The 25,824-nt window shown below is 44.4% G+C and overlaps 2 protein-coding genes across 8 annotated transcripts in view; one reads left to right on the top strand and one right to left on the bottom strand.

The window, feature by feature from the left end:
* CDKL3 (cyclin dependent kinase like 3) overlaps positions 1-4,662 on the bottom strand; it is a 38,277-nt gene extending 33,615 nt beyond the window's left edge. For 2 of the 7 annotated variants that reach the window (XM_006116059.5, XM_075900394.2), the window contains exons 1-2: positions 4,212-4,646; positions 2,172-2,357 (exon numbers count right to left, since the gene is read on the bottom strand). In XM_006116059.5, the coding sequence (XP_006116121.1) occupies positions 2,172-2,336 (165 nt within the window). In that variant the 5' untranslated portion in view covers positions 2,337-2,357; positions 4,212-4,646. The other 5 variants (XM_025181217.3, XR_012896363.2, XM_025181214.3 and 2 more) reach the window with 5 other exon arrangements.
* A 5,922-nt stretch (positions 4,663-10,584) lies between these two features.
* On the top strand, positions 10,585-25,447 carry UBE2B (ubiquitin conjugating enzyme E2 B). Its single transcript, XM_006116057.5, has 6 exons — positions 10,585-10,785; positions 17,392-17,472; positions 19,854-19,879; positions 21,224-21,313; positions 23,589-23,677; positions 24,876-25,447. Exons 1-6 carry the CDS (start codon positions 10,742-10,744, stop codon positions 25,002-25,004), a joined length of 459 nt encoding a protein of 152 aa, XP_006116119.1. The 5' UTR covers positions 10,585-10,741; the 3' UTR covers positions 25,005-25,447.
* The last annotated feature ends 377 nt before the right edge of the window (positions 25,448-25,824 follow it).

The raw sequence follows: 25,824 nt of genomic DNA, 5'->3' as shown, positions 1-25,824 counted from the left end.
ACAGTTTTTCTCCTTGACTAAGATATGCTTGCAAAGCTAGATATGAAAGATACACATCATTTTGCAAATATTCAAAATTTTGTATTCTCTCTGTTCCAGCCTGCCTTAACTTCATTTAAAGGTTTGATTCCTATCACAAAGATGTGACTAAAGACATTGGCTGGATGGCCTGCTACATTCCACATCCTAATGACATAAAAAACCCATCAATGGGTACCATGAAGTGAGTTGAGCCCATGAAAGCTCATGATACCATCTACATGTTTTGTTAGTGTTAAAGGTGTTGCAAGATTATTTGTTGTTTTTTTAAGTTTTTCCAGTTATAGACTAACTCAGTTATCCTTCTGAATCCAATATTTAAAACATTGCTATTCAGCTATATCACCAAAATGAATCTGAAATATTATAGTGAATTGCTAAAACTTTGCTGTTGCCATTAGACCTAATTAAGAAGAAAATCCATGCTGTAAAGGTCCCAGAAAATCAGCCTCTTCTGTGGAACAAAAGCTAAAACTTTTTATAATATGCACAATTTCATATTAAGCGCCATATTTTATTTTTATTTATATTATAGTATTAATATTTGTAAAGTTTTATTAAGTTGTTTATTAACAGTCTACAAAGATGATGCGTCTCAACTTTTTAATGATAACCATCTTGAATAATTTTGGTTACCTTCTCAGTTATAGAGGTACTCATTCAGATTAATACTACTTAGGCACATGGAAATTAGTCTAGATTTATAGCTAGAGACTTTATTCCCATTGACTTCTATCCAAGTTGGAATATCAGGCCCTTAGCATAATCTAGCATATTGTATATTTGCCAAGTCTTAATTAAAAATTGATAAGGATCAAATTTAATAATAAATGGCCAGTAAGGGCAAGGAGTGGGGTTGGCGTTGAAAGTCAGACTTTCTGAACCAGTTATTTAATTATGAAAAATGAATTTAAATAATAGGCTTTGAATTTGCTGGATTGGCTGAGAGAGGAGGGCAAGCCTGGTGAAAGAGGAATCTGACCCAGGCCATCTCTAATATATTTAATATGAAAACATGTCTGCATTAGCATTTTTGCAAATGTTCCTGGTGTACTGCTTTGGCCTCTCATAAATCCACAAGGTTCAGGGTAGGTAGGTAAGTAGGAAACCCCTTCACTGTCACAAAATGATGTTGGGGAATCTCTGGGAGAGAATAGTCAGAGATTCCTCATCTGTTCCTAGGTGAAACAGAACTGGGACAATGACTATATCACACCCCTTGTGATGGTATAGGAAACTGATACTGGAGAAGGGACCTGGGTACTGATGTATTCCAGTGATGAGCAGCTCCCAGAACAGCCTCCTATGGGCTGCTGAATCCAGCTGCAAACATGGAGTTGGACTGGAAAGTCACAAAACGTGGTATTGCAGCCACTTTTGCTCTTTCTAAACACTTGCCTGATGCAGCTTTGGATTTAGTCCCAAAGAGAATCCACATGAGCTAGCTGAAGACAAATGGTAAATCGATGGCAGACTCAAGCATGGGACTCCATGACTTCCAACCCAATATTAAAAATGGAGAAGGTTTTAATTTTGTAATTCAAATATATATGTAGATTGGTAGAAATAGGTTAATGTACTTTATAGTTCTCTTACAGTTGAGAATCTTCAGCAAAGCTTCCATGTATTCTAATAGACTGACATATAATTTTGGGGGGACAAGTGGTAAAGAAATTACAAATATATCCACATCAGCTACATCGAAAGCTGACATCAGCAGACCTTTGTGACAGTGTATAAAAGTCCATTGGACTACACATCAGATTAATGGTTTGCAAAACTGTGTCAAATTAAAACCCCACCAAAATTCACATCTTGTGCATTCTACTGGTTTAAATATTAGAGAAACAAGGTGTATGGGGTTAATATGTTAAATATGGACTTTTTCACTTATTAAATTTCATGTAAAATCAAAACCACAAGTTTTATTTTTACTTTACTTTTTACATTTACTTTGTTTTAAAAGTCTTGACAATAAAACAAATCAAGCAAACAACACGTTTTTTCTTGGTATATTTTATGTATTTAATAATAGCCCATGAGTGATAGATATATGCCAATAATGATGTCAATTTGATTTCCAAGCACTTTCCTTTTTGATTTACAAAATGATTAAGGCAAAAGAGGCAAACCTTTAGAAACTTTATTTCTCTCATAGCAATTTTGTTGACAGATTTTTCTGGTTTCTCATAAAATATCTTAATGGCTACTATCTGTCCTGTTTCCTTGTGTTTGCACTTCATTACTGTTCCATAACTCCCCTCTCCCACTTTGCCAAGGGTCTCATACATCTCCATCTTCCAGTCTGATTTTTATTTCTTCATAGAAAGAGAAAATATTAAAAAATTATTTGAAGCAAACACTGTTTTTTAGTTTTCTTAAACTAAAAAATGCAGACACACTAGCAAGGTGAAATTACTTCTACAGATAGTAATAATGCCATTATAAAATTTTAAATATGTTTTTCTATGTATGAAATTTATGCCAGTAACTACTGTAATAGTCCCATGGAGCCTTATTTTACCATCTTATCTCAAATGTGCTTTCAATAAAGGAATTAACTACTGGATTTGGCTCATAGATAATATCTAGAAAATATTAAATAACATTACATTTAAAACAATTTTTGTGTTTAACTTATCAAAAGTAAAGGAATAAACAATGAAACAGTATTGTTTATGCAACAGTTAGTGTGATAATATTCATATCATTATACAATTCTAAAAAAATGTAAGAGGGTAAGGCAAAAAATAACAAACAAGAAGACTTTTGAACAACCAAAATAAAATCAAATTTAACATATTTTGGAAGGTTCACTCCAACAATGAAATAAACATCACAGTCCAAAGAGTGCTGATAAAAATTATTTCACTGGAATCTCTTTAGTTTAGAAAGCAGAATTTTCCTTATAATCTCTGTTTGGAATTTCTGAATATCACCACAAGTTTTTAATTTAGCTATCTTTATGCTAAATGTATAGCCTACACCATTTTTAGTTATTAAAAAGTTTATCTTCTTTTCATAGTATAGCCAAGGTGCATAAGATTGAGTTACTTTTTGAACAACTATTACAAGATATGGAGGGTTTAACCACGGCAAGAATAACGACTTCTACATAATTTGTACCACTGATTACATGAATAGACTAAATTTGCTCTTAGCTACTCATGAAAAAGGTGTGTAAGAATAAGAAAATCACAGTCCTTTCACTGACTAGTCAGTGGGACCAAAAATCTCTACATTTATTGGGGTGTGGTGAAAGCAAAACAGAATAACACTATCATTCACTCTCAAATTCCATGATCTGGAAACATTTAAGACATACCCTACCTACCCTACGTCATTTTATGGGTTGCAGGTGACTCTTAAGAATTCAGACAGACAGTGACTACCTAATGGAAGGAACTCTGCCTAGAATTTGCCACATGGGTCTCTCACCTGAAACTCTTCCCAGGAACCGCCCACCCCCACAATGCCTGAAAAAAGAGACCGAAATCCTCCCTGAAAGCCTGATCTAACTGTCTAGGCGCTACTTAGTGTAGTATCTGCATTTCCCCCACACGGGGGCACATGATTCTTCAGGAATCCAAACCGGCCCTTCTTGCCAGTCACTAGGATTCTACACAGAGAACAATTCCATTCTACGTGTTATTAGGTTTATTACACACCTGAGGAGGGCCCTGACTGAGTGACAGATACCCCCGAATCCCAGAGGGACCATGGCAAAACTCATCACTTGAGCCCTTGCTCTTGAGGCTCCAGAGCAAAATCTCCTTATTCTCCCCCCACCGCCTCGGCAACATCTCCTGCTGACCGGACCAGTCACCAGTCCCTACCCGGGGCATTCTTCCCTCCCAGCCGGCTGCCAGCCCCTTCCCCCAGCCCTGGCTACTCCTCCAGGGCAAGCCCTTCCCCTGGCCTAGCTACCAGCCCCCCTCGCTCCCAGCTACCCATCCACTTCAACCCTTAGCCTAGCAACCAACCTCCTGCCCCAGCCCCCGCTACCCCTCCAGGGCACCCGCCTCCTTCCTCTCGCCCGGTCTAGCTACCTGTCCCCTCTGACGCAACCCGCCACCACAGCCTCCTGGAGGCTCCCGGTTGCCCTGCCAGCTCGGCGGTTCTCCCCCTGGCCGGGGCAGTGCCAAGCCCCAGCCTGCCTGCGCTAACCTGACCTGCTCGAGCCCGCTTTCCATGCTGGGCCCTTCTATCCCCGCGGGGCACGTCTCTCCACCGGCCCTGTTCCCATAGCAACCACCCGCTACAGCAACCGCGCTCCTAGGCTCCGCCCCGCGGGCCGTGGTGCTTCCGTGACTTCACCGCGTTCCACCCGGAAGTGACGGCGAGGCGCCGGGCCCTGGGCGGCAGAGGCGGGGCTGCTAACGAGGGCGGAGGGCGTGTGGACGGGGTTGCGGGTGTTGGGCGGTGTGATGGGGCGGAGGGGCTGGGCTTAATAGACAGGGCCACCCTGTCCCCCTCCCCCAGCCCTGCCCAAAGGACGCGTGTCACGTCATCGCAGCCATAGAGGTGCAGCGCCGTGTGTGCTCGCCCATCAGGCAAGCCCCGAGCCTGAGGCTGTCCGGGAGTTTGCGCTGTTTCTGCTGGTGCCGCATACAAACAGCAATTATGAACCGCTGATCAGCTCTTGCCCGTCTCTCTCGCTCTATAGGAACTAACCTGGCCTACTGAACAAGCTCGCTCAGCCTATTTTGTTTACATGCAGAAAGTGAGGCCGTAGTGTACCTTGAAATAAGCTACTCAAAGTGAGCTTATTTTTTACATTTGAAATGTGGCGCTGTCCGCACAGCGCTTATTTCAAAATAAATTGCTATTCAGCTGTCTTCCTTAGTCCTTGTACAACCAGGTTTACAGGAGGCCAGAGTAAGAAGTTCATTATTTTGAATTTATTTCGAAATAAACGGCTTCTTGTGTCTTGAGCGCATAACGTTATTTCAGAATAAGGGATGTTATTCTGAAATAACTCTGCTGTGTAGACATTCACTAGGTGTTATAGTAACAAATTAAGTTTATGACAATGTCTCTGATTATTCATTCACTTGATGTTAGGTGCTTGGGGAGTGTAGGATTATAGACAACTGTCTTGTCCCTGAGGATACATCGACACTGCACACTTATTTCAAAATAAGCTGTTTCAGAAGAAATACTCTGAAATAGCATATTTCAAAATAGCATGTCTACACTATAAGGCCGTGGTCACCAACCGGTTGATCACGATCCACCAGTCGATCGCGAAGCCTTGACCAGTCAATCGCGAGGCGTTCGCTCCCCCCCCATTATACCGAGAAGCCCCACTGCCTACCTCCAGCAACAATGGAGGTAGTGCCGGCTTCCCGCGGAGTGGATGGAGGTCCTGCAGCTTTGCGCCACTTCTGGGGGTTCCGGAAGTGTGCTGACTGCTCCCCTCCCACAGGTCTGAGGCATGCCGGCGCGCTGCGGGAGGGGGCGTCGGCCCCAGAGGAAGAGTCCGGTGGCTTCCCTGCGTAGCAGGAGGAGTGAGTTAGGTCCGGGGCAGGCGTGCATGGGAGGGGGGTCAGCCCTGGGGCAGGCACACGAGAGGGTGGCTCGGCCCCGGAGGAGGAGCGCAGTGGCTTCCCTGCGCCACAGGAGGGGTGAGTTGGCTCCAGGGCAGGTGCGTGTGGGGGTTTCCCCACGGGAGCGGGGAATCCCTCCCAGAAGAGGCGCATGCCAGCTTCCCTCGGGGGAGGGAGGGAATCCTGGGAGGGGGCGGGTGCAGGAGACTCCCTGCCCCCACTGGCACCCCGGCCCTCTGCCCTTCCTGTTCCCTCTTCCCTGCCCCCTCTTCCCATTCCCCAGCCACAGAACTCTGTCCCCACTCCTGTCCCCAGCCACAGAACTGTCCCCACTCCTCTGTCCTCAGCCACAGTACTCTGTCCCCAGTGGCACTCTGTTCCCAGCTGCAGAAACCTGTCCCCACTGGCACTCTGTCGCCTGCTGCAGAACCCTGTCCTCTCCCCTCCCAGAACCCTGTTCCCTCTCCCCTGCCCCCAGCCGCAGAACTCTGTACCCACTGGCACCCTGTCCCCTGCCAAAGCACCCACTAGCACCCTTCCCCAGTACTATGTCCCCTGCTCCCACCAACACAGTTGGGGCTACATTAGTGAAGCTTGGGGGAGGGGGTTGGAGAAGGGTTTTTTTGTACCTCACTTGTGTGGCCCCAACTGACTTTTCTGTGGGTCAGTGACCCCTGACTCAAAACAGGTTCCCTGCCCTTCTCAGAAATAAAGACAATGCAGAAACTTGTTGAGTTTGACATAGTATTTTATTTAAAAATGAAGCCTGGCCAACAAACCCCCAATTGGGGCCAAGCCCCCATCTGGCTACAGCATCATAACACTCCTGCACTCCCCTTTCCCCTAGGTCCTACATATGAGCTTATCATACACTGGAACCCCCTGCCCTGAGCCCCTCACATACTCCAACCCAAATTCCTGAACCCTAACATCCAGAAGTCTGTGGCTTGCTTAGTATCCTAACACTACATCTGACCCCAACACTGCCCAGCCTGGAGCCCCCTCCCTGAGCCAGCATCCCCTTATTCACCTCCTCCTGCATCCAGATTTCCTCCCAGAGCTTGCACCTCTCACCCCTTCCCACACCCAAATCCCTCATTCCCACCCCAGAGCCTACACATCCTGTCTCAACCCAGTGAGGGTACGGCTAGACTGCAGGAGTTTTTCATGATTCTGGAGATATCCCAGAAAAGCTCTTCTGCATCCAGGGATGAGTTTGTTCTTCCGCTTTTTAGTGAAAGAGCAAACATGATCTTTCGGTCACCCCTATATTCCTCTTTCCACGAGGAATAAGGGGGCTTCCAAATAAGGGGTTTTTCTGACATTTGGTCCAGTCTAGACAGGCCAAATGTTGGAAAAACCTCTTCCTACAGAAGAATTGGGGAAAAAGCAGCAGTATAAGGGTTAGGGATAGCAAGTGATGGAGAGGAGGAGAATAGAGAGGGTATGGCTTCAAGGAAGGGGCGGGGTGGTAGATCTTGGCTTGTTCTGTCATTTAAAAAGTGATCTTGGGTGTAAAAAGGTTGGAGACCACTGCTATAGGGAATCCTCAAAATTAGTCTGAGGCAGGCTTCCCTAATGTAGACTTGCTACCTCCATTTAGAGCCCCAGGATGGACTGAGGAGTAATTACTTTGAATGGCCCTGCAGAGGAGCTATTTTGAAATAGCAGCAGTGGACTATCCACACTACTGCTATTTCAAAATAGCTATTTTGGAACAGGAGTTATTCCTCATGCAATAAGGTTTACAGAAGTCGGAATAAGCTGTCCGTTATTTCAGATTTATTTCGAAATAATGGAATTGCTGTGTAGACGCTTGCATTGTTATTTTGGAATAACGGTCGTTATTCTGAAATAACGCTGCTGTGTAGATGCACCCTGAGACGCTGATCCTGTCCTCCCCAGAGACATTGCAGTAGCCTGCATTGTAGACGTAGCCTTACAGTTTTATCACACCTCTCTTGATTTTTGGTGCTTCAGGGGGTAGCCAAGTTAGTCTGTTACAAAAAAAATCAGCAAGCAAATGGTCTGGTAGCACTTTACCATCTACATGTTTTGTTAGTCTATAAAGTGCTGCCAGACCATTTGCTTCTTGATTTTTTGAATTTTTCTTTAAGCCCTATTTTGGAGTCATATCATTACATGAGAAACTCAGCTATAATTTCTTTTTTAAGTTTCTAGTCCTCATGTTTGCAGGCGAAGTTTTGAAATGTAATTCAAGTATACGTCAAAGGCTTAAACACTAGATAAACAAACAAACAAAACCCTACAATTAGAAGTGGTCAGACAATTAAGATTTTTTTCTGTTGAAAATTTTGACTTTGTATCAAAAACCTAAAAACTGAAATGTTCTCATATGACACCTAGAAAATTTCCATTGGAAACAGACACTGTGAATTTTTGTTTTGTCAAAAAAAGAAACAAAAATACTCCCCAAAACAAATTTATATCAAAACTGTATTACCCAAAATATATTATTTTTAAATGTAATTATTTATAAGGCTATTGTGAGCCTTGGGTCACAATATTTGAATGCTTCAGGGGATAGCTGAGTTAGTCTGTACAGGATAAACTTAAAAAACAACAGATGGTCTGGTAGCACTTTATAGACTAACAAAACATGTAGATGGTATCATGAGCTTTTGTGGGCACAGCCCACTTCTTCAGATGACCAGAGTTTATTTGAATGCTTAGGATTGGCACTATTGTAAAGAAAGGGGGAGAAACAATTAAGTTGCACATCCCATTACCCCACAGCCTTTGGGCACCACAGAAACCCCTTCATGATGCAGCGGGGGAAGAGGCTTAATGGTAATTACGGTATGGCAATTTAAGACTTGAGCATGGTCTACATTTAAAATTTATATTGATGTAGCCACATTGGCAGTAGTGGGCAACCTGCAGCTCGAGGGCTGCATACAGCCCATTGAGGCTCTGTGTGGACCTACAAGACATTTTGTTTACTGTTGCCCACACACAAGCTTGCCAGATTCTGCTGGGTTTTGTCCATCTTGTTTTTTAAGCTTAAAGCAAGGGCACATGAAGTGATGTATGTACTAAAGTGATGTGTGAGAACCCTGCGCTCTCTTTGCAGCTCATCAAATGGCTGCTACAGTTCATTTGGCACACCCTGGAAATTCTAGGTACGCAAGTGCAGTTACCAAAACTACCCACTCCAAAGAGACTGTCTTTGTTACAACAATCCTGTGGCCCATTGAGATGAAGGAGGGCCACTCATGCAGCCCACTTATTAGCCTCGGTTGCCCATCCCTAACTTAGGACTTGAAAAATCCATACTTCTGAGATGCCAACCTAACCCTTAGTGTGGACACATCTTTGTCATTGAAAGAATGCTTCCATTGCCCTAACATATGTCACTCAGGGAGTTACTGTTTCTATACAGATGAGAAAACCCCTCTATCAGTGTAGGTTGAGTTTTTAGTACTGGGTTATGTTGTGGCAATATAGCTATACCAGTATAGTCCCTGTAGCATAAGCACGGCTTCAACAATATGAGCTTCTTGGGGAACTGTGCTGGAAGCAGCATTAACTATGTCCTGAGTATAATATCCCCGACTAGGTCTGGTTTACACATGAAAGCAATTTTGGAATAAGTGTGAATTTAAAGCAGAGTAGCTATTTTCAAAAAGCTCCATGTTTGGATTTTTTTATTTTGGAATGAAATTGTCTTTCTCTGCTTTAATTCAATCCAGGTACAAAGCATGAAAGGCAGGGAAGGGCCGGGGGAAGCTGCTGCCCACTTTCCCCACCCTACTGATCTATGAAGTTTTCATGCCCAGCCCCACACCTGGCTGTTGAGAGTAGGATAGGTGGGAATTTGTCAAGACTGCTCATGTGCCTAGGATGGTGATCACCAACCAGTCGATCGTGATCGACCAGTTGATCGCAGCGCCCCTAGGAGTCGATGGGCAACTGCCTCTCTTTGATCCAGCCCTGGCTGGAGCAAAGAGGGGAAGCCGCCCAGGTGGCTGCCCCTCTTTGTTAACTTGCCGGTGAGGGGGATGGGAAGAGGCGTGCATCCCCAGCTCTTGTCTCCTGCTCCAGGAGGGGGCAGAGCTGGGCCTGCTCTGCAGAGCGAGGGCTGGGCGGGTGGCACATGTGGCATGGTAGAGAATGGGCTATGCCACGCTGTTCCCTGCGGGCTGTGTGCGGGGTTGAGGAGCCCCTTCCCCAGTGCCCTGCTGCATGGAGCCAGCCTTGGGCTCTGCCTGCCCCAACCCCAGAACCACTACCAGCAGGCAAAGGGCTGATCCAGGCAGGGAAGAGACTCTGCCCCAGTGCTACTCCCAGGAGGCTGCAAATCCCATCACAGGGCGGGGTTGCACAGAGGGACATGGGGTGATGGGGGAGAGGGGAGAGTGAGGCTGGAACAGAGGCAAGATGACACTTTTACTTTGCAGAAGTTGCATTTTCCTTTACTCCCCACTTCTTTGCCTCCCTCCTCAATTAGCTATTTGGCTGCATGCTCATCCTCTCACCTTTTCTGCGATACTCCCCCAGCCCCCTTCGGCTCCCAAACTCCCTCTCGTACCCCCACCCCACCCCCTCTCCTGCCGCCAAACTCTCTTCCAGACCCTGCCAATGAATTAAGCTGTAAACCCCCTCTGTGATGGAAGCCTCTTCAAGCCAGGTGATGGGCAACACCCCCAGCTCCAGCGGCACCTACATGGGTGTGAGCTATTTCTTCATGTTCCTAAAGCCCGGGGAACCTGTCAGGCAGGGTCTGAGTGGCGCCTTCAGAGCGTTCTCCTGCCTCCAGGGCTGCTCCCTGCAAGCCGGGCAGGTCCGGGGACGCGATTCGCGGACAGCGCAGCAGCTCCCCCCACCCCATGCGGGGCCGCTGCGCGTTCTGCGGCTCGACCGTCTGCACCTTGACGCCCCCCAGCGGCACGTTGGAGGGGTGGAAGCTCCCTCCCCCTCCCGGTAGTGGTGCGTTCCTCTCTCTCCGCCCTCCCCTCGGCAGAGCGAGTGGTACGGTCGCGGAGGAGCCTGTGACTTTCCCTCCCCCCGGCGGAGGGAGACGCCATTGCAGGGTTGTTTGTGTAGCCGCTGCGGGCTGGGGAGGGAGACCGCGGCGCGGTGAGCGGTGCCGAGGCTCCGTGGGGGCAGGGACTCTTTTCCCAGAGAGGATCATGTCCACTCCGGCCAGGCGGAGGCTCATGAGGGATTTCAAGAGGTGAGCGTCTCGCCTGGGAGGCTGCGCGCTGGGATCGCCCCCCCCCTCCCCGAGGGGGCACCAAGCTCCCCCCCGTGGGTCTCGCTGGCGCCCCGCTATGCCTTGCGCGGAGCAGGGCCCAGGCAGGAGCCGCCCTGCGGGGCTGAGCTCCAAGTTCCTGGAGCTGCTTTGTGTGGGGAGAGGGGTAGGAGCCCCTTCGGTCTGCATCCCAAGGGAGGCAGTGCGGGGGGGCCACCTCTCAGCAATTAAAATAGCGGGGAGACAGGGGGTCGGTGCATCCCCCATACTACCAGGACCCCCCCCTGTGTGTTCCTGGAGGGCTCGGCGGGTAGCCCCCCTGTCGCTGAGGAGTGGGAGCAGCTCCTCTCCCTGGCGTGGGGATGGAGATGCAAGGGGGTTCCCTGTTTTGTTTCCGCCCGCTGCTGAGCTGAGGTTGGCCCCGTGAGCTGGGAGAGTAACGCCTAAGGAGCTGTCCCAAACCCACTTCAGGCTGGCACCCAGGAAGTGCCCCGTCCAAGCCTGCGATCCGTGCAGGGTGTAGGCAGATCCATCATGAATCCTGGGTATCTGCTTCAAGACCAGCCTGACCTGGTCTGGAGGCCAGTAGTAACACTTGGCTCTTGAACAGCACTCTCCTCAAAGGACAGGTCCATATGGCTGCCTTGTGTTTTACATGGGGAAATGGAGTCTGCAGAGGTGAAGCAAGTTGCCCAAAGTCAATAACAGAGCTAGAAATAGAATCCAATATGCTGACTTCCAGTTTAGAGCCCTATTCACTGGACTACATTGAATCCCTTAATTCCCCCCACTACATCAAGTATGTACTTCAGTCTAGGGCTTCTCCAGGTACAGGATTTAATCTGCTTTATCTTTGTCCTGTTTCTCCTCCCCTATGCTGGACTGTTCTTTGAGAGAGTTAATAACACAGAAACAAACTTCACTTTCCTTGAGAGCAGACACGATCTAGAATGCAAAAACCTCACTTTATGCTGGTAAAGGAAAATGCTGGTTTGTCAAAGGTCTGTTACTGGAGTTGGGACTACAGGATAAGCAGCCTTTTACCCCTGAATTCCTTGGGACGGAGATGCTGAAAGGACTTGGGTCTATATGGTAAATGCTGTTCCTACACATGCACATCAATAAGAAAGTTAACATCTCCTATCCCACTAAAGATATTGGTTAAACCTCTGCTTCTGTAGAAAGGAGTCTGTTTTTGTTTTTATTTAGAGTTACTTCCTCTAAAGTTCTCTGCTCATTCCTGTCTTCAGGATGCCTTATGTCTTTAAAGCAATAGCCACTCTCCTTTTTCTGTCAACATGAGAAATGTCCAAAGAGCCTTTCATTATATTGCATGTGGTCTGTTAGACAGCCTGTATCATTCCTAAAAGCCACTGTTTATAGACCAAGCGTTTATTTATAACATTTAAAGTAGTACATTATAATTATATCAGAGATTCCATGATGCAGTAACTCTCTAATATAAGGGAATTAGCTCTATGATGTCAAACTTTGCTTCAGGCTGGAACTTGACAGAGGAGAGAATATTGAGCCTGTAAATATTTATGCAGGTTTCAAATGCCCATCTGTACTCTCATTATTCAAATATCTTGGTTTTTTTAAAAAACATCTCTGGAGATCCGGCATCAACATTCTCTCTTGTTGGTTTTAGTAACTTTTTTGTGGGCCTGGAAGTGAAATGCTTAGTGAGTAAAGCTAAATTTTTCAGAGATGAGTTCCCTCATGGGTGGGACAGTCCTCAGTTTTTGGGAACCTGCCTTGAGATAGTTTTTTGGTGGTCTTCTACCCTTCCTGCCGCTATCCTCCCACTGCTGAAGAGCCACAACTCCAGCTGAAGTGAATAGAAGTGTCAGATTCTTGGCCCTTCTGAATGAAAGCTTGTCTCAGTCTGGGCACCTAATTATGCACACTGAACTGATAAACACTTCTGGACTCTTGTACATACTATTCTGGTTGATAACTTCTGTCTCACATTGTTTAAAATGTTGTGTAAACAAGGACCTTTTGCTATATATTAGCAAAAACATAGTTATATTCTGTTTAAAAATTATGAGTAGCCCTGTGGCACCTTAGAGACTAACAAAGTATAAATAGTATCATGAGCTTTCATAGGCAAAACCCACTTCATCAGCTCCTCTGTTCATCACCTGATGAAGTATGTTTTTCCCACGAAAGCTCATGATACTATATATATTTTTGTTAGTCTCTGAGGTGCCACAGGACTACTCATCATTTTTAAACAGAATATAACTATGTTTTTGCTAATATACAAATGGAAATAGAAGGTGCCACAGGACCACTTGTTGTTTTTAAAGTTACAGACAAACATGGCTACCCCTCTGGCGCTGTCTACACAGCTTCCCTCTTCCACAAAAGCCTGGGCAAATGAAGCGCAGATTAGCATACTGTCTCACTTCATTTGCATAATTAATTAGGAGCTGTTTTTGCACAAAAAGCACCGTCTACACAGCGCCTTTTTGTGCAAAAACCCCCCTCTTGTGCAAGAGCCGTTTTTCCTCATTTTTTCAGGAAGAACGGCTCTTGCTCAAGAGAGGGGTTTTGCGCAAAAAGGCGCTGTGTAGATGGCGCCTTTTTGCACAAAAACCTTTTGTGCAAAAAGGGCTCCTAATTATGCAAATGAAGCATGGCTATGTGCTTCATTTGCAGTATGCTAATATGTGCTTCAATATAGGCTTTTGCAGAAGAGGGAAGCTGTGTAGACATAGCCTCTGAGACTGTTTAAAAATGGTACATGCTGAGCTAGAGAGACTCTTTTAGCAACTGTTCCAGTTTGTCATTTAATTACATGTTATATACTACATCTGTTGTGCATGTAGAAAAAAATTAAAAGCTAATTGTTATAGGCTTTAAATTGTATGCTTTGTTTCAACATGATATGAATTAACGTAGCTGATGACTTATTTCCAATAATTTAACTTTGATAGTGTTTCTTTTTAGGGATAGCTCTATGTGCAGGTACTGCAAAATTACATCTGTAAGCAGTTGTCATATGTGTATGATACATATGTAGCTTTACACACAACTTTCTAAAACAATATTAAAATCCTGATTTGAACTTACAAAACTAGGAACCATTGAGTTGATGCCTAGCTGCTACTTACCTTACCTGTTGCATCCAGGCATTGCATTATTTCCCATTAAACATAAATAGGCTATTACATCTTTTTGCTTATACAGGTTGGGTCTCCCTGTTCGGCACCCTTTGGACCTGACCTATTCCAAATGAGGGAATTTGCTCGATGAGGGGGGGTCCCCAGCCATCAGCCTCCCAGTCTGCTGCACCTCCCTGTGGCTGGCTCTGCTCCAGCCCCATGGTACTGAGCTGCAGTCCCGCTGCTACCGGGCTCAGGTGCAGTGGACTGGCTGGGATTCCCTGGGGGTGTAGCTCCCCAGCTGTCATTGTCCCGCTTCTGCCCTGCATGGCTGGGGCTCCCCGGTGATGGGGCGTGTTGGCTCTGTTGCAGCTGTGCCCTGCTAGGGCTCCCTGGGGACAGAGCTTGCTAGCCTCACCGCTGCCTCGCCTATTCAGGACTACCCAGGGATAGAGCTCACCAGTTCCCCCTCCTGCCCTGCCCAGATGGGGCTCCCCAGCAATGGGGCCCCTGCCTGCTGCTGGCCCCGCTGGTGGGACTCCTCCCCACTGGACTCCCGGCCAGCTCTCACTCCCCATGTTGCCAGGCCAGAGAGTTTAGGAGGTTTAACCTGTAGTGGTTTGTATAGAGGGTAAAAATTAAAGTAATTATGACACCAATGAAAAGGAATAGCTGGAAATAATTATTTTCTTATTGAAATTAGAGGTAAAAGGGAGATTTTAAATTTTGAAGGGAAAGTATCTAAATAAATATCATGAAACATGGAATGGAGTCTATCAGACTTACAATCTACTCATAGTATGCTTGCAAACTGAGATCACACATTTTTAAAATACAACCAGGCGGAGGTCATTTTTCTGTTTCTTTAGGCCGAGGGCAGTGTTACCTCTAAGGTGCGCACCTGTGTGGCTGCACACTACAAATTTTAGGTCCACCCACATCATTTTAAGAGCCCTGCAGCAGCACTCACTGCTTACCTTCCTGCTAGAAGGAAAGTGAGTGGTGGTGGTGGTGGCAGCAGCTGGTGAGTTCCTGGTGGCGGGCAGCTGCCCTTTTGCTTAGCCTGGAGCTAAGGAGCGTGAGGTGAGGCTTTTCCAGTGAGGTTGCTCCAGCTGGAACGGGCCTTGTGCAGCTGCTGCTTTACTCTGTTTGGAGCCAGGGTTGCCTGCGGTGAAGTACAATGGGGAACAGGACTGCGGTAATAAAAATAGCACCATGGGTGGCCTCTGCTCCAGACCCAGCACGTGATCCTGCCCCGGGAGCAGCTGGGTCTGGGGCTGTGGGAGCTTCTGGGGCCAGGACCGTGCTAAAAATAGCACTGCGGCCCCAGCTCCAGCCCCTGCAAACTGCTTTCCACGTCGAAGGCAGCAGGTGAGGGAAGGGGACAGGAGGAGAACTAAGGGGAAGGTGGGTGAGAAGAGGAAGGAGCTTGTGCTGAGGGAAGTGGAGGGGGCAGAACAGGAGAAGAAGGGTCAGATACCAAGGGGCAGGGTGGAGGAGACACAAATGCCAGGGGGCCAAGAGGAGACAATGAGGAAAAGGGCAGGCAGGTGGAGGGGAGGGAAGGTTTCAGTGGAGGTGTTAGAAGGGAGGGAACAGAGTGATGTTGGGAGAGGAAAGGGGAGGGACAATGGGGCCAAGAGGGAGGGGAGGAGTGGGTGCCAGGAAAAGAGGGGTTAAAAGGAGGGCTGGGCATGAGAAAGGCAGGAGATGGAGCAAGTCATGTGTAAGTGCTAGAGTAGGAGTGGGCATGGGGGAAGAGAAGGGTGTGTGCAGGGCTCAAGGAGGATGAGGAGGGGAGCAGGACTCCAAAGGGCTGAGGGGAGTGAGAAAGGCTGGAGCCAGAACAGCAGAGCAGGGTGAGGGGTGGAGGGCAGCAGCAGAGGAGCAGATGGGGCGAGGGGAGGATGGAAGATATGGCAGCAGAGGTGAAAAAGGAGAGGTTTATAAGATATTTATTAATAACTTGGGTGCCACAATGGCATACAGCTGAACACATGCACATAAAATCAATACTGGTGCACAAAACAAAACTCACTCTGCTCACTCTGGGTGGAAAGTATTAGAGGGAACATTGGTCAAAGGTGGTGAACTTTCTTTGGGTCAGAGCCACTGACCCACAGAAAAATCAATTCTGACTGAGAAGGAGAAAGACAATCCCCTTGCACAAGGGGCCCAAGCTAGTAGATTTTATATTCTCAAGCCCCTGCAGTGCAGCATTAGAGGGGCTGGAGCACCAGTGCAGGTTCCCCAATGCTGCGGGGGAAGCCCTGATTCTCGGGGGGCTGGATCCAAGAAAGCCCAGGTCTGAGGTTTCCCACCCCTACTTTAGGCAGACATAGCAGTCAGGACCATTCAACTTCCCTGTCTGGCTATTAACTCTGATTACTGTGTGAATATAACGTTTGTACAGTGACCAGGAAAGTGGTGATGAGAGAGAAATTTGACAGATTCCATACCTGAATACTGTTTTTTTTCCCTCCCTTTGGTTCATTTGCATAAAACTACAGAGAAAAACGAATGTAATTAGAGCATTTAGTTTTGCATATAGAAAAGGTATGTGAATGCTATAAATACCATATTGTTCGTAGCTCTTAAATATTTCTGGACTCTGTTCAAGCAAGTGAAGCTTCCAGTTCAGGCCACACATTCTCTGTAGTTAAAAACCTTCCGTGTGTGAAATTTTGATTTAAATGCCAAAGCTATCTCTGAAGTACACTTATGGAGCTTGAGGCTTAGGTCTTGGCATGCAGTCTGGCAATCAGGTAGGAAGAAGTCATATTACTCTTTTTCCTGGCCAAAGTGGTAGGTAGCCCATGCTGTAGGGTAGACTAGCTGTCTGAACTGAACTTTCTCAGAGAACAGGTTACTAGCCAAAATAGGAGTATGTGGTCTGACTCAATTTGTTCAATAGTATCAGAAACATAAAAAAAACATGTGTCTCTTCTTCTACTAGGTACCAATATTTTTTTCACACAAATACAACTGATTGGTTTCCACAATAGATAGATACAGCTTAGATGTATCAATTTGTGATTATACATAATGTTCACTGCTGTAGCCAGCAAGTGTTGTTCTGAATGTTCATTTCATCATTTGCTATGTGAGACTGTAAACCCAGATGTACAAGACGTTTTATAACTACTCTTGTATTTGATGCTGTGCTCTATGAATGAGGACGCACATACTTCACTTATTTATTTCGTGTGGATTTGTTTCATTATATAGAAGAGAAAATCCTGATCTTGGTAGGCTTCTGTCTCTGGAATATTTAACGTACATATAACACTGAAGTATGTAGTCTGTGTTCCAAAGCACAGCCTGGATTCTCTTGTCCTGAAGGAGAAAATGGGTACAAACTCCGGATGCTTAACTCCTTTCTGTCTGAGTATTTTCCTGTATTGCCTGCGTGTGTGTATATATTTATAAATGTAACATGTATATCTTTTAATAGTCTAATTTTTTTAATTGTTAGATTGCAAGAAGACCCTCCTGTGGGTGTCAGTGGTGCACCCTCTGAGAATAACATTATGCAATGGAATGCAGTTATATTTGGGTAAGAGGATTTTTGCTCATTGTAGAGATGATACTAAAGGGCTAAATATAAGTTAAAAAATGGCTGATTTTGTGGTAGAGATGTAATAGTGTACTCGATTAACCGATAAGCAAAAGCGTGTATCATTTAATGCTATCAACTAGACACATTTAAATACAGAGCCCCAGCGGGGGACCAAACCCCGCTGCAGCTCTGAATTTAAATGGTGGTAGGAGCTGGGCTGCCTGTTTCTACTACCTTTTAAATGCAGAGCCGCAGCGGGAGTTGGTCCTGGATCTGGCATGAGCTGGGACTGAGCCAGGCTGCCTTCCCTTATCGACTAGTCCAGTGTTTCTCAACGTTTTTTTTTATAAAGTCCCCCTTTAAAAAAAAAATTGTAAGTCCCCCCAGTAACTAAAGTTTTCAGACACACACAATTTTTTTCTACCTTTGCAACACATTTATTTAAACAACTTAATCGTAGCCAGGCAGGTGATTAAATTTTTGAGTGTGAAAAGAACAAAAATAATAAAGCACTGTAAAACTTAAAACAAAAATTCAGTTTTCTCCAAATTTCAGTCGTGTTGATATACCCCCCCAGACTTCTCTCAAGTACCCCTAAGGTACTCATACCACTGGTTGCGAAACACTGGACTAGTCAATAAAAATTCTATTGACTACACACGTTTAGCAGATTTCCCGCTTCTTAACATTCCTATTCTGTGGAAATGCTTGAGACTAGGCATATGTACTAAGTCAAAATCCTGAGTCTGAGACAAACTGTCAGAAGTATGTTTTTATGGGGAAATAGGTTTGTATGGGTCTAGCCTTGAATACTGAGGCACGGTAGAGCAGTGGTTCCCAACTGCTGGTCCGTTGGCCGGTGCCGGGCTGCAAAACTGCTGGATGCCAGGCTGCAGCAGCTTTGGGGGCCGGGGCTGAGGTTCACAGCGCTTCTCCTTCTGCTGCGGGTGTTGGAAGAGGTGTGTCCTTCTCTACCACTCAGCCAACCAGTGCCGAGCAGAAGAGCAGTTTGCTGTGCTGCTGCCTTAGAGCAGCTGTGACCTGGGCAGCAGCCCTCAGCTGGTTGCTTGGAGGCAGTGCAGGGCTTGTTAAGATGGGCAGGGCAGACACTGGGGACTCTAGGGAGCAGGGCTAGTGCTGGGGGGGCTCTGGAGGTGGGGGGCTGGCACTGGTGGGCTCTGGGGACAAAACTAATATTGGGAAGCTCTAAGGGGTGGGGAGTTCTAAGAGGCAGGGGGCTGACACTGGGGCGTATTAGGGCATGTGGGGTGGGGAGGTGGCACTGGGTGGCTCTGGGTAGGGGGTTAATTTTGAGGATGGGGGTTGGCACTGGGGGGAATTCTAGAGGAGTTGGGTTCAGTGGGGTTCTGGAAACAGGAAGCTGACACGGAGGGGATCTGGTCGGGGGGCTTTAAGGGGCGGAGGCTGGCACTGAGGCATTTGAGATGGGGGCTGACACTGGGGAGTTAGGTGCAGGGGACTCTGGAGTCAGTGGCTGGTGCTTGGGGTGTCTAGGGGTTAGGGCTGGCACTGGGGGCTTTAGGGGGATGGGGAACACCCCAGCCCCCAGAGTCTCTGCAAACAACCAGCTTCAGTTGCTGTAGCCACCTACCTCATGGCTGTTTGCGGTGACTGTGGGGGCTGGGGTTTTTGGCAGACCGGTAATATTTTATTTGCATATGATGTTACTTGTCCGCCAAAAGTTTGTGAATGGGTTTGCCAGTCCACAGTATTAAAAAGGTTGGGAACCATTGCAATAGAGCATGCAAACAAAACAGCTACATTTTTGTTCTGATGTAGCCTTGTAATGTACTTTTTTTGTCTTTTTAAAATTTTATATCAATTCATAGTGAAAGTAAGGTGATTGTTATGTTGAAGATAGGGCAGGAAAATAAGAAAATGCAGGATTCCCTCTCAGAAGCACATACACATTCCATGTTCCAAGCAGACAAATCTAGATGTGTTAGTATTGACCAGACCGGTTTCCAACACACTTCTATGAGCAGAGCTTGTCTAGCTATATTACATATCCCCTAGATTGGAAACTAATTCAGTCTTTCTTTTATCATGAATTCTAGTACTTTGCTAGTAACCTTATTGCAGTTTTAGTGGAATCTGAATATCCCCATTGATTCTGGTCATCCTTATTTTTTGAAATACATGTATTGTCTTAGATCATTGTGAGAAATCCCCAATTTCTGGATTAAAAACTAGGTTTCTAGTTCACTAGGAGAGTAACCTCGGAAAGATCAAGGAGTTACATCTCAATTATTTACTCTTTAAATTTTATCTCTGTTTCTAATTTGAAAAGGGTGTGGGTGGGTGGGTATGGGTGCCTGTATAGAAGTAGATAATATATTTAAATTTTTTATTTCTAGGCCAGAAGGTACCCCTTTTGAGGATGGTAGGTAACTATTTTTTATCCCCTTCCTCTTTCATAAATGGTTCCAAAATGGCTTTCAAGAAGGATTTTCATATTTCCTATATATAATGCTGTGTGTTGGGGTTTTTTTTTATAATGCACACAGAACTTATTTCTGAATTAGAAAAAGCAAGCTAATAAACAACGTGAGTTGGTAAGGGCTTGCTGTCTAACAGAGACTTTAGTATTTTGATCAAAACTCCTGCCAATGCATTGTCTAACCTCTGTAGTGGTTGGTGGTTAACTGTAAACCTGTGAAGCAATGGCCATATCTAGAACTGTTTATATACATGGAGAGGGGAATGTTGAGGCTAAACTATTAGACAGTTTCATATATCTTATGCCTAACCACAAAGATTTTCACACACTCTCTGGCTACATATGGCTTTGTCTTTAGCACATGATTCTGATTCACATTTGCATTCTTTTCATTAAGAGCAGGAGGAAATAATCTTGATCTCTTTATAAAACAGTTTTAATGAAAAAAATCAAATTGTAAACGAACATGAAAGTGCTGCGTAAGTGTCATATCTACTGTATGTGCAAAAAAGGGTATATGTTAGTTAAAGAATTCTTTGTCAGAAACTCATTGCAATGAACTGCCAGGAATGGTGATTAAGAAGAGAGCTCTCTAGTTTTTATGCAAGTCAGAAAATGACTTACTGAGTTGTTTTTTTTATGGGGGGTGAGAAGGGAGGGTGGGTGGAAGTGGATGGAAATTGGTGATATGTGGCAAACATATTCACTGGTCCTTAATACATACAGTAAAACTCCCAATTGTCCGGCATCCAGTGGGTTCAGCACTCCTGATAGTCCGGTACCAACTGGAACTAGTGCTTCGGCCAGCCAGACAATTGGAGCTGCTCTGCCCCCGGCTTTCCCAAGTCCCCCGCTGCTGAAACTGACTAGCAGCTGACTTAGGGAAGCTGGGGGCAGAGCACCCCAGCTGCTCTGTCCCCGGCTCCCCCAACTGGAGATGGCATGCAGGCTGGAAGTTTGAGACCCCTAGCATATGGTTATCCAAAACTTCCTGTTACTGGCATTTTCCCAATATCTGGTAATAACATAGAAAATCCTCCATTGGTCTGAACTAAGTGTCAGTTACAATTTTTAGATAACTGAAGTTGTACTCTATTTAAATAGCTGTTTTTCTATGCATTGAGTAAGCTTCTAAATTTTACAAAGATGCTGGTGCTATTTTTGTTCATAGGAATACATATCAGTTTTATTAGCATTTGAAATATAAATAATGGGTTGTCAAGTGCACAAAGATGTTTTGATACAATTATAGCTACATGATGTTTGTATTTTTGCTTTTTTGGACAGGTACTTTTAAACTAATAATAGAATTTTCAGAAGAATATCCAAATAAGCCTCCAACTGTTAGGTTTTTATCAAAAATGTTTCATCCAAATGGTGAGTATTCATACTTGTATAGCCAAACCAAATATTTAATAGGATAGTGTGATGTGATATATCCTGTGAAGCTCAGCAATGTTTAACATTTTTTTCAAGGCAGATATACAGTACATCAGATGTTCAATAAAAATCCTGATGCTAGGAAAGTTAGTTAGAAGCTACTCCTGTATTCTGTAACCATTGTGTAGCCTTGTTAGCTAATGCAAATATTAACTGATGAGGAAATGAAATATTTCTGAAGATTATTGGCATCTTAATTTCTTATAGCCAATGTGTGTACAGGCAGTCCCCGGGTTACATGGATCCGACTTACATCAGATCCCTACTTACAAACGGGGTGAGACAACCCCGCACTAGCTGCTTTTCCCCCTAGCAGACCAGGGAGACGCGAAGCTAGCGCCCCACCCAGCAGACCAGGAAGACGCAGAGCGACTTTTCTCAGCAGACACCTCAGCTTGAGAATAAAGGACTGAGGGAAGTGAGGTGTGAGAGAATAAAACTGAGCTCTGGAGAAATGTTTGGCTAGAGTTTCCCCTACAATATGTACCAGTTCCGACTTACATACAAATTCAACTTAAGAACAAACCTACAGTCCCTATCTTGTACGTAACCCGGGGACTGCCTGTATTTGGGAACTCTCCATTTTAGCAAGAAGCTTTAGTGAGACAAGAGACTCAGAAATAAAGTCAAACATTTAATTGTTTTCCTTTTTTTCCCCCTTCTGCTGCTTTGTTTTTTAGAAGGTCTTTTTGAATCATCCTTTTTTACTTCCTTGTTCCACTGCATGTACCTGTCTTGAATAGGAGGAGTCTTCTGTTTGGCAGAGTAGACTGTGGTGTGTTGTATTTTATTGACAAAGCTTACCAGTGTTGCTTCTTCAGCCAGCTAGAATGATGATATAATTATGCTCTGAAAGACTGAATGAACTATTTCTGAAGTACTGCTGGCCCAAGCAGCAAGGGACTGAATTCAGACCTTACCTATTCCCTGTCACTGGTTACCTGAGTTGTGACTTCCTTTATTGTGCACATCTCTCCTTTGCTCTTAGTTCTTTTTCTCTGTTCTCTTCTTTCATCAAGGTTACACTTTCTTTATGTATCAGGGATGTGATAAATGGTTAACCAGTGGGGGCTGGAGCATCTCCCCACCCACTGTGGGCACGGGGCTGCACCAGCTCTGCAGGGCCTGCTGTGGACAAGGGCACTCCAGCCCAGCCAGAGAGCCCCTGTCCAAAGAGGGCAGAGTGTCCCCTGCCTGCAGTGGGGAAGCTGCTCCAGCCTAGCTACAGCAGGGGGGCTGCTTCAACCTGGCTGGGCTGAAATGGCCTCCCCCGCCTTAATCAATTAACTGGTTAACCAATTAAACAGGATTTGACATTCCTATTATATATTCATGTGTGTCAAAATCCTACACAAATTCAAAGGTAGCAAAAAATGTTAACTTCACTGGGAGTAGGATTGTATCCTTAGTGCCTCATCCTTAGTGCTTCATATGAAACTTGGCCTTGGGGTAGATACATTGTATCTTTTCCTCTTCTCTAATAAACAACAAAGGAGTGTAGTTATATCCCTGTTTCTCTAGAATACTAGTGCTCCTGTCGGGCAGATGCTGAATGAAGATCACTGGCATCACATCAGATTGATTCAGCACAGGGCAGATGTAGTATTAGGAAGGTTCTTCCATCACATGGGCCATGAGTAATGTAGGCATTCCCTCCCCAAAGTCAAATCTGCCTCCTCATTTCTTTGTCCCCAATGTGAAACATGAATAGTTCCAGTATCTCTTTTTTTAGGTATTTCATATGGCCATTTTACCATAGTATGAGAATTCCTCACAATCCTTTAACATAATTGCCTCACAATAACTGTGAGGTAGGAAATATTGTTATCCCAGGTTTATAGATGCGAAACTTGAGTCTCAGAGATTATAGACTTACCTAAGGTGACACAAATGAAAGTGGGATTTGAACCCAGAGCTTCCAAGTTTCAGACTCTAGCCCAGATGACTTGGACTATCCTTACAATGCTCTTATGTTAGTGAAAGTAAAGTATTTATTTGCTAAATACAAGATATAAAATCAGTGTCTGATTCTTACAGAGATGCTTCCTTAGAAATACACTTTATTTCTCTATCACACTTCCTAAAATGTTTAGTGAAACAGAAACTGAATTGTCATATTACAATATAAATAGTGCATCCATTCATGCAGTGTTTAATCACAACAGACTTAAGATGGCAAGACTTTTAAATAATCCCTGTGTTCTGTTTACAGTTTATGCTGATGGTAGCATATGTTTAGACATCCTTCAGAATCGCTGGAGTCCAACATATGATGTTTCATCTATTTTAACTTCAATTCAGGTAATTTTTAGCAAGCTAAATGTATGATGATTACCATTCTTCACAAAACTGATGACATAGAGACATAGCCAGACAGCATCCACACCAATGAACTGTACTCCAAAAAACTGAAACAATCAAGAGCTTGTAAACTTATTTGAAAGACTAGTTAGTTGATAAACTACATATATTCGCTATATTTCTAAGCAATAAAAATAATCCCAGCAGGGAATGTTTATAGGAGGACATTTATTTAGATTCTTTTTTTGACCATTATTATTCCATATATGATATTTGGTGTCTGTAATGTTTGTGTATTGAAGGCCAGGGTATGTGAGAGAAATTTTAACTATTTTATTTTGAAGCCTATGTTTTTGTTATGCATATGAAATTCTTAGGGAGCCAGTATTTCTAGAATCCAGCTAATTGGACTGTATTAATTTAAAAGGGAACTATTTCATATATTAGGGCTACTTTCGGGGGAATTCTGCACCAAAAAAAAAAAATTAAACTTTGTGTACAATGTTTAAAAAATTTTGCAAAAATTTACATATTTTGTCAAAAGAATACAATATAATCCAGTTTCAATTATTTTGGTAATTTATTTCAAAATACTTGTCGTCAACACACACAACAATAGAAATTTCCTCAGGAGTGGAGAATTAAAGAACACCCATGACAATCTAGTTCACGTTGTGGAGTGTAGGAGAGAACTGTGTTGGGCCCCCTGAACCCAGATATCTGCACTCCCTCTGCTCAGGGCCCAGCCCTGGGACACTCTTTGAACCAGGCACCAGCACCCCTATCCACCAGAGCTCAGCTGCGGGACATCCCCAGACACTTTAGTTTCCCAGCTTCACTGTTTCCCCCTGGGGACATGGTGTGGGGCAGCCCTGCCCTTCCTTGCCCTTTGCCAGACCCGAGTTTTCCAAGCCCACTCCTGTCCACAGAATGAGGAAGATGGATGTGTCACTGTGAGTGAGCTCAGCAGAGTCCAGTGGTCCCTGTTGACATCCAGCAAATCTGCAGCCCCAAATTTTCAGGGGAAACATGAAATTCTGAATTGTGTAGTGGCACAGAATTCCCCCAGGCGTATAGGGCTTGAGTTAGTTGTAGCATCAACATCTTTTTGTTCCCCCTAGTGGTTATGGTTTTCTTTAAAAATGAAATTATCTAGAACAAGTATCTAATTTTTTTTCTTTCCCCCATCCTCTCACAGTCTCTGCTTGATGAACCTAATCCAAACAGTCCTGCAAACAGTCAGGCAGCACAACTTTATCAGGAAAACAAACGTGAATATGAGAAAAGAGTTTCAGCTATTGTTGAACAAAGCTGGAATGATTCATAATAGATAACTACTTTGTTAATCTTCCTCCTCATAATCATTGTGTACAATTTAACACTCAGTAGAAAGGCTACCAGAAATTTTAAGTGCCACACAAGTTCTAAAGATTTGCGTACAAACATGTTTGCAAAAAAATTAAGCCCTTCAGTTTAGAAACTTTAAAAGCTTGTGTATCTTGATTCATGTACTTTTTATTGCATGGTATGAACTAAGTTATTGCTACATAAATTTGTAATATATCCTGTTTGTATTTTTTTTCCAAGTGTATAATGTTGATGTGGAGTTTTCATGAAGAATATACACATTTTGTAAATCTGTACTTTTTCAAATATTGAATGCCTTATTTTTGAATTCTTTAGATTTTTAAATTGGAGAAAAGCACTTAAAGTTTTTATATATAAATATTACATGTAAAACTGTTAAATACATAACCTCAGTGCAAGACATTCTTTTGTTACCTTCCTTTGTATCTCTTTCAAAGGGCTTAGTTTTAGAGTTGAATCTTTTTCTCTTGATAAATACTAATATTATGCACTTTACAAATATGAGGAAGACTTTGCTGTGATGTGTTACTCATTAATAGTCTTCAGTGGAGACATGCCTACCTACACTGGAGCATAAATTGACCCTGTAAGTTTTCTCACCTGTATGAGTTAGGGAAGTATGTGTCCCATTTTACAGATAGGGAAACTGAGGCACAGATAAGTGACTTGTCCAAAGTCATGATGCAAATTGGTGGCACAGCTGCAAACAACCCATATCACCTGGCTCTGTCCTGTGTTTTGCTCCCCAGGCCATTCTTTTTCTCATTAATATAAACTTT

The sequence above is a fragment of the Pelodiscus sinensis genome, chromosome 16 (genome assembly GCF_052426305.1).
Source record: "Pelodiscus sinensis isolate ZL-2025 chromosome 16, ASM5242630v1, whole genome shotgun sequence".
NCBI classification, from domain to species: Eukaryota; Metazoa; Chordata; order Testudines; family Trionychidae; genus Pelodiscus; species Pelodiscus sinensis.
The sequence above is the reverse complement of the archived record's forward strand: the minus strand, read 5'-3'. Positions and strand labels throughout refer to the sequence as shown.

What these genes read in the sequence shown, in the direction of transcription:
- UBE2B (XM_006116057.5), top strand. Translation starts at nt 10,742, where the DNA reads ATGTCCACTCCGGCCAGGCGGAGGCTCATGAGGGATTTCAAGAG. An exon ending in AGGTACCCCTTTTGAGGATG is followed by an intron (nt 19,880 to 21,223) that starts GTAGGTAACTAT and finishes TTTTTTGGACAG; the next exon opens with GTACTTTTAAACTAATAATA. An exon ending in CTATTTTAACTTCAATTCAG is followed by an intron (nt 23,678 to 24,875) that starts GTAATTTTTAGC and finishes ATCCTCTCACAG; the next exon opens with TCTCTGCTTGATGAACCTAA.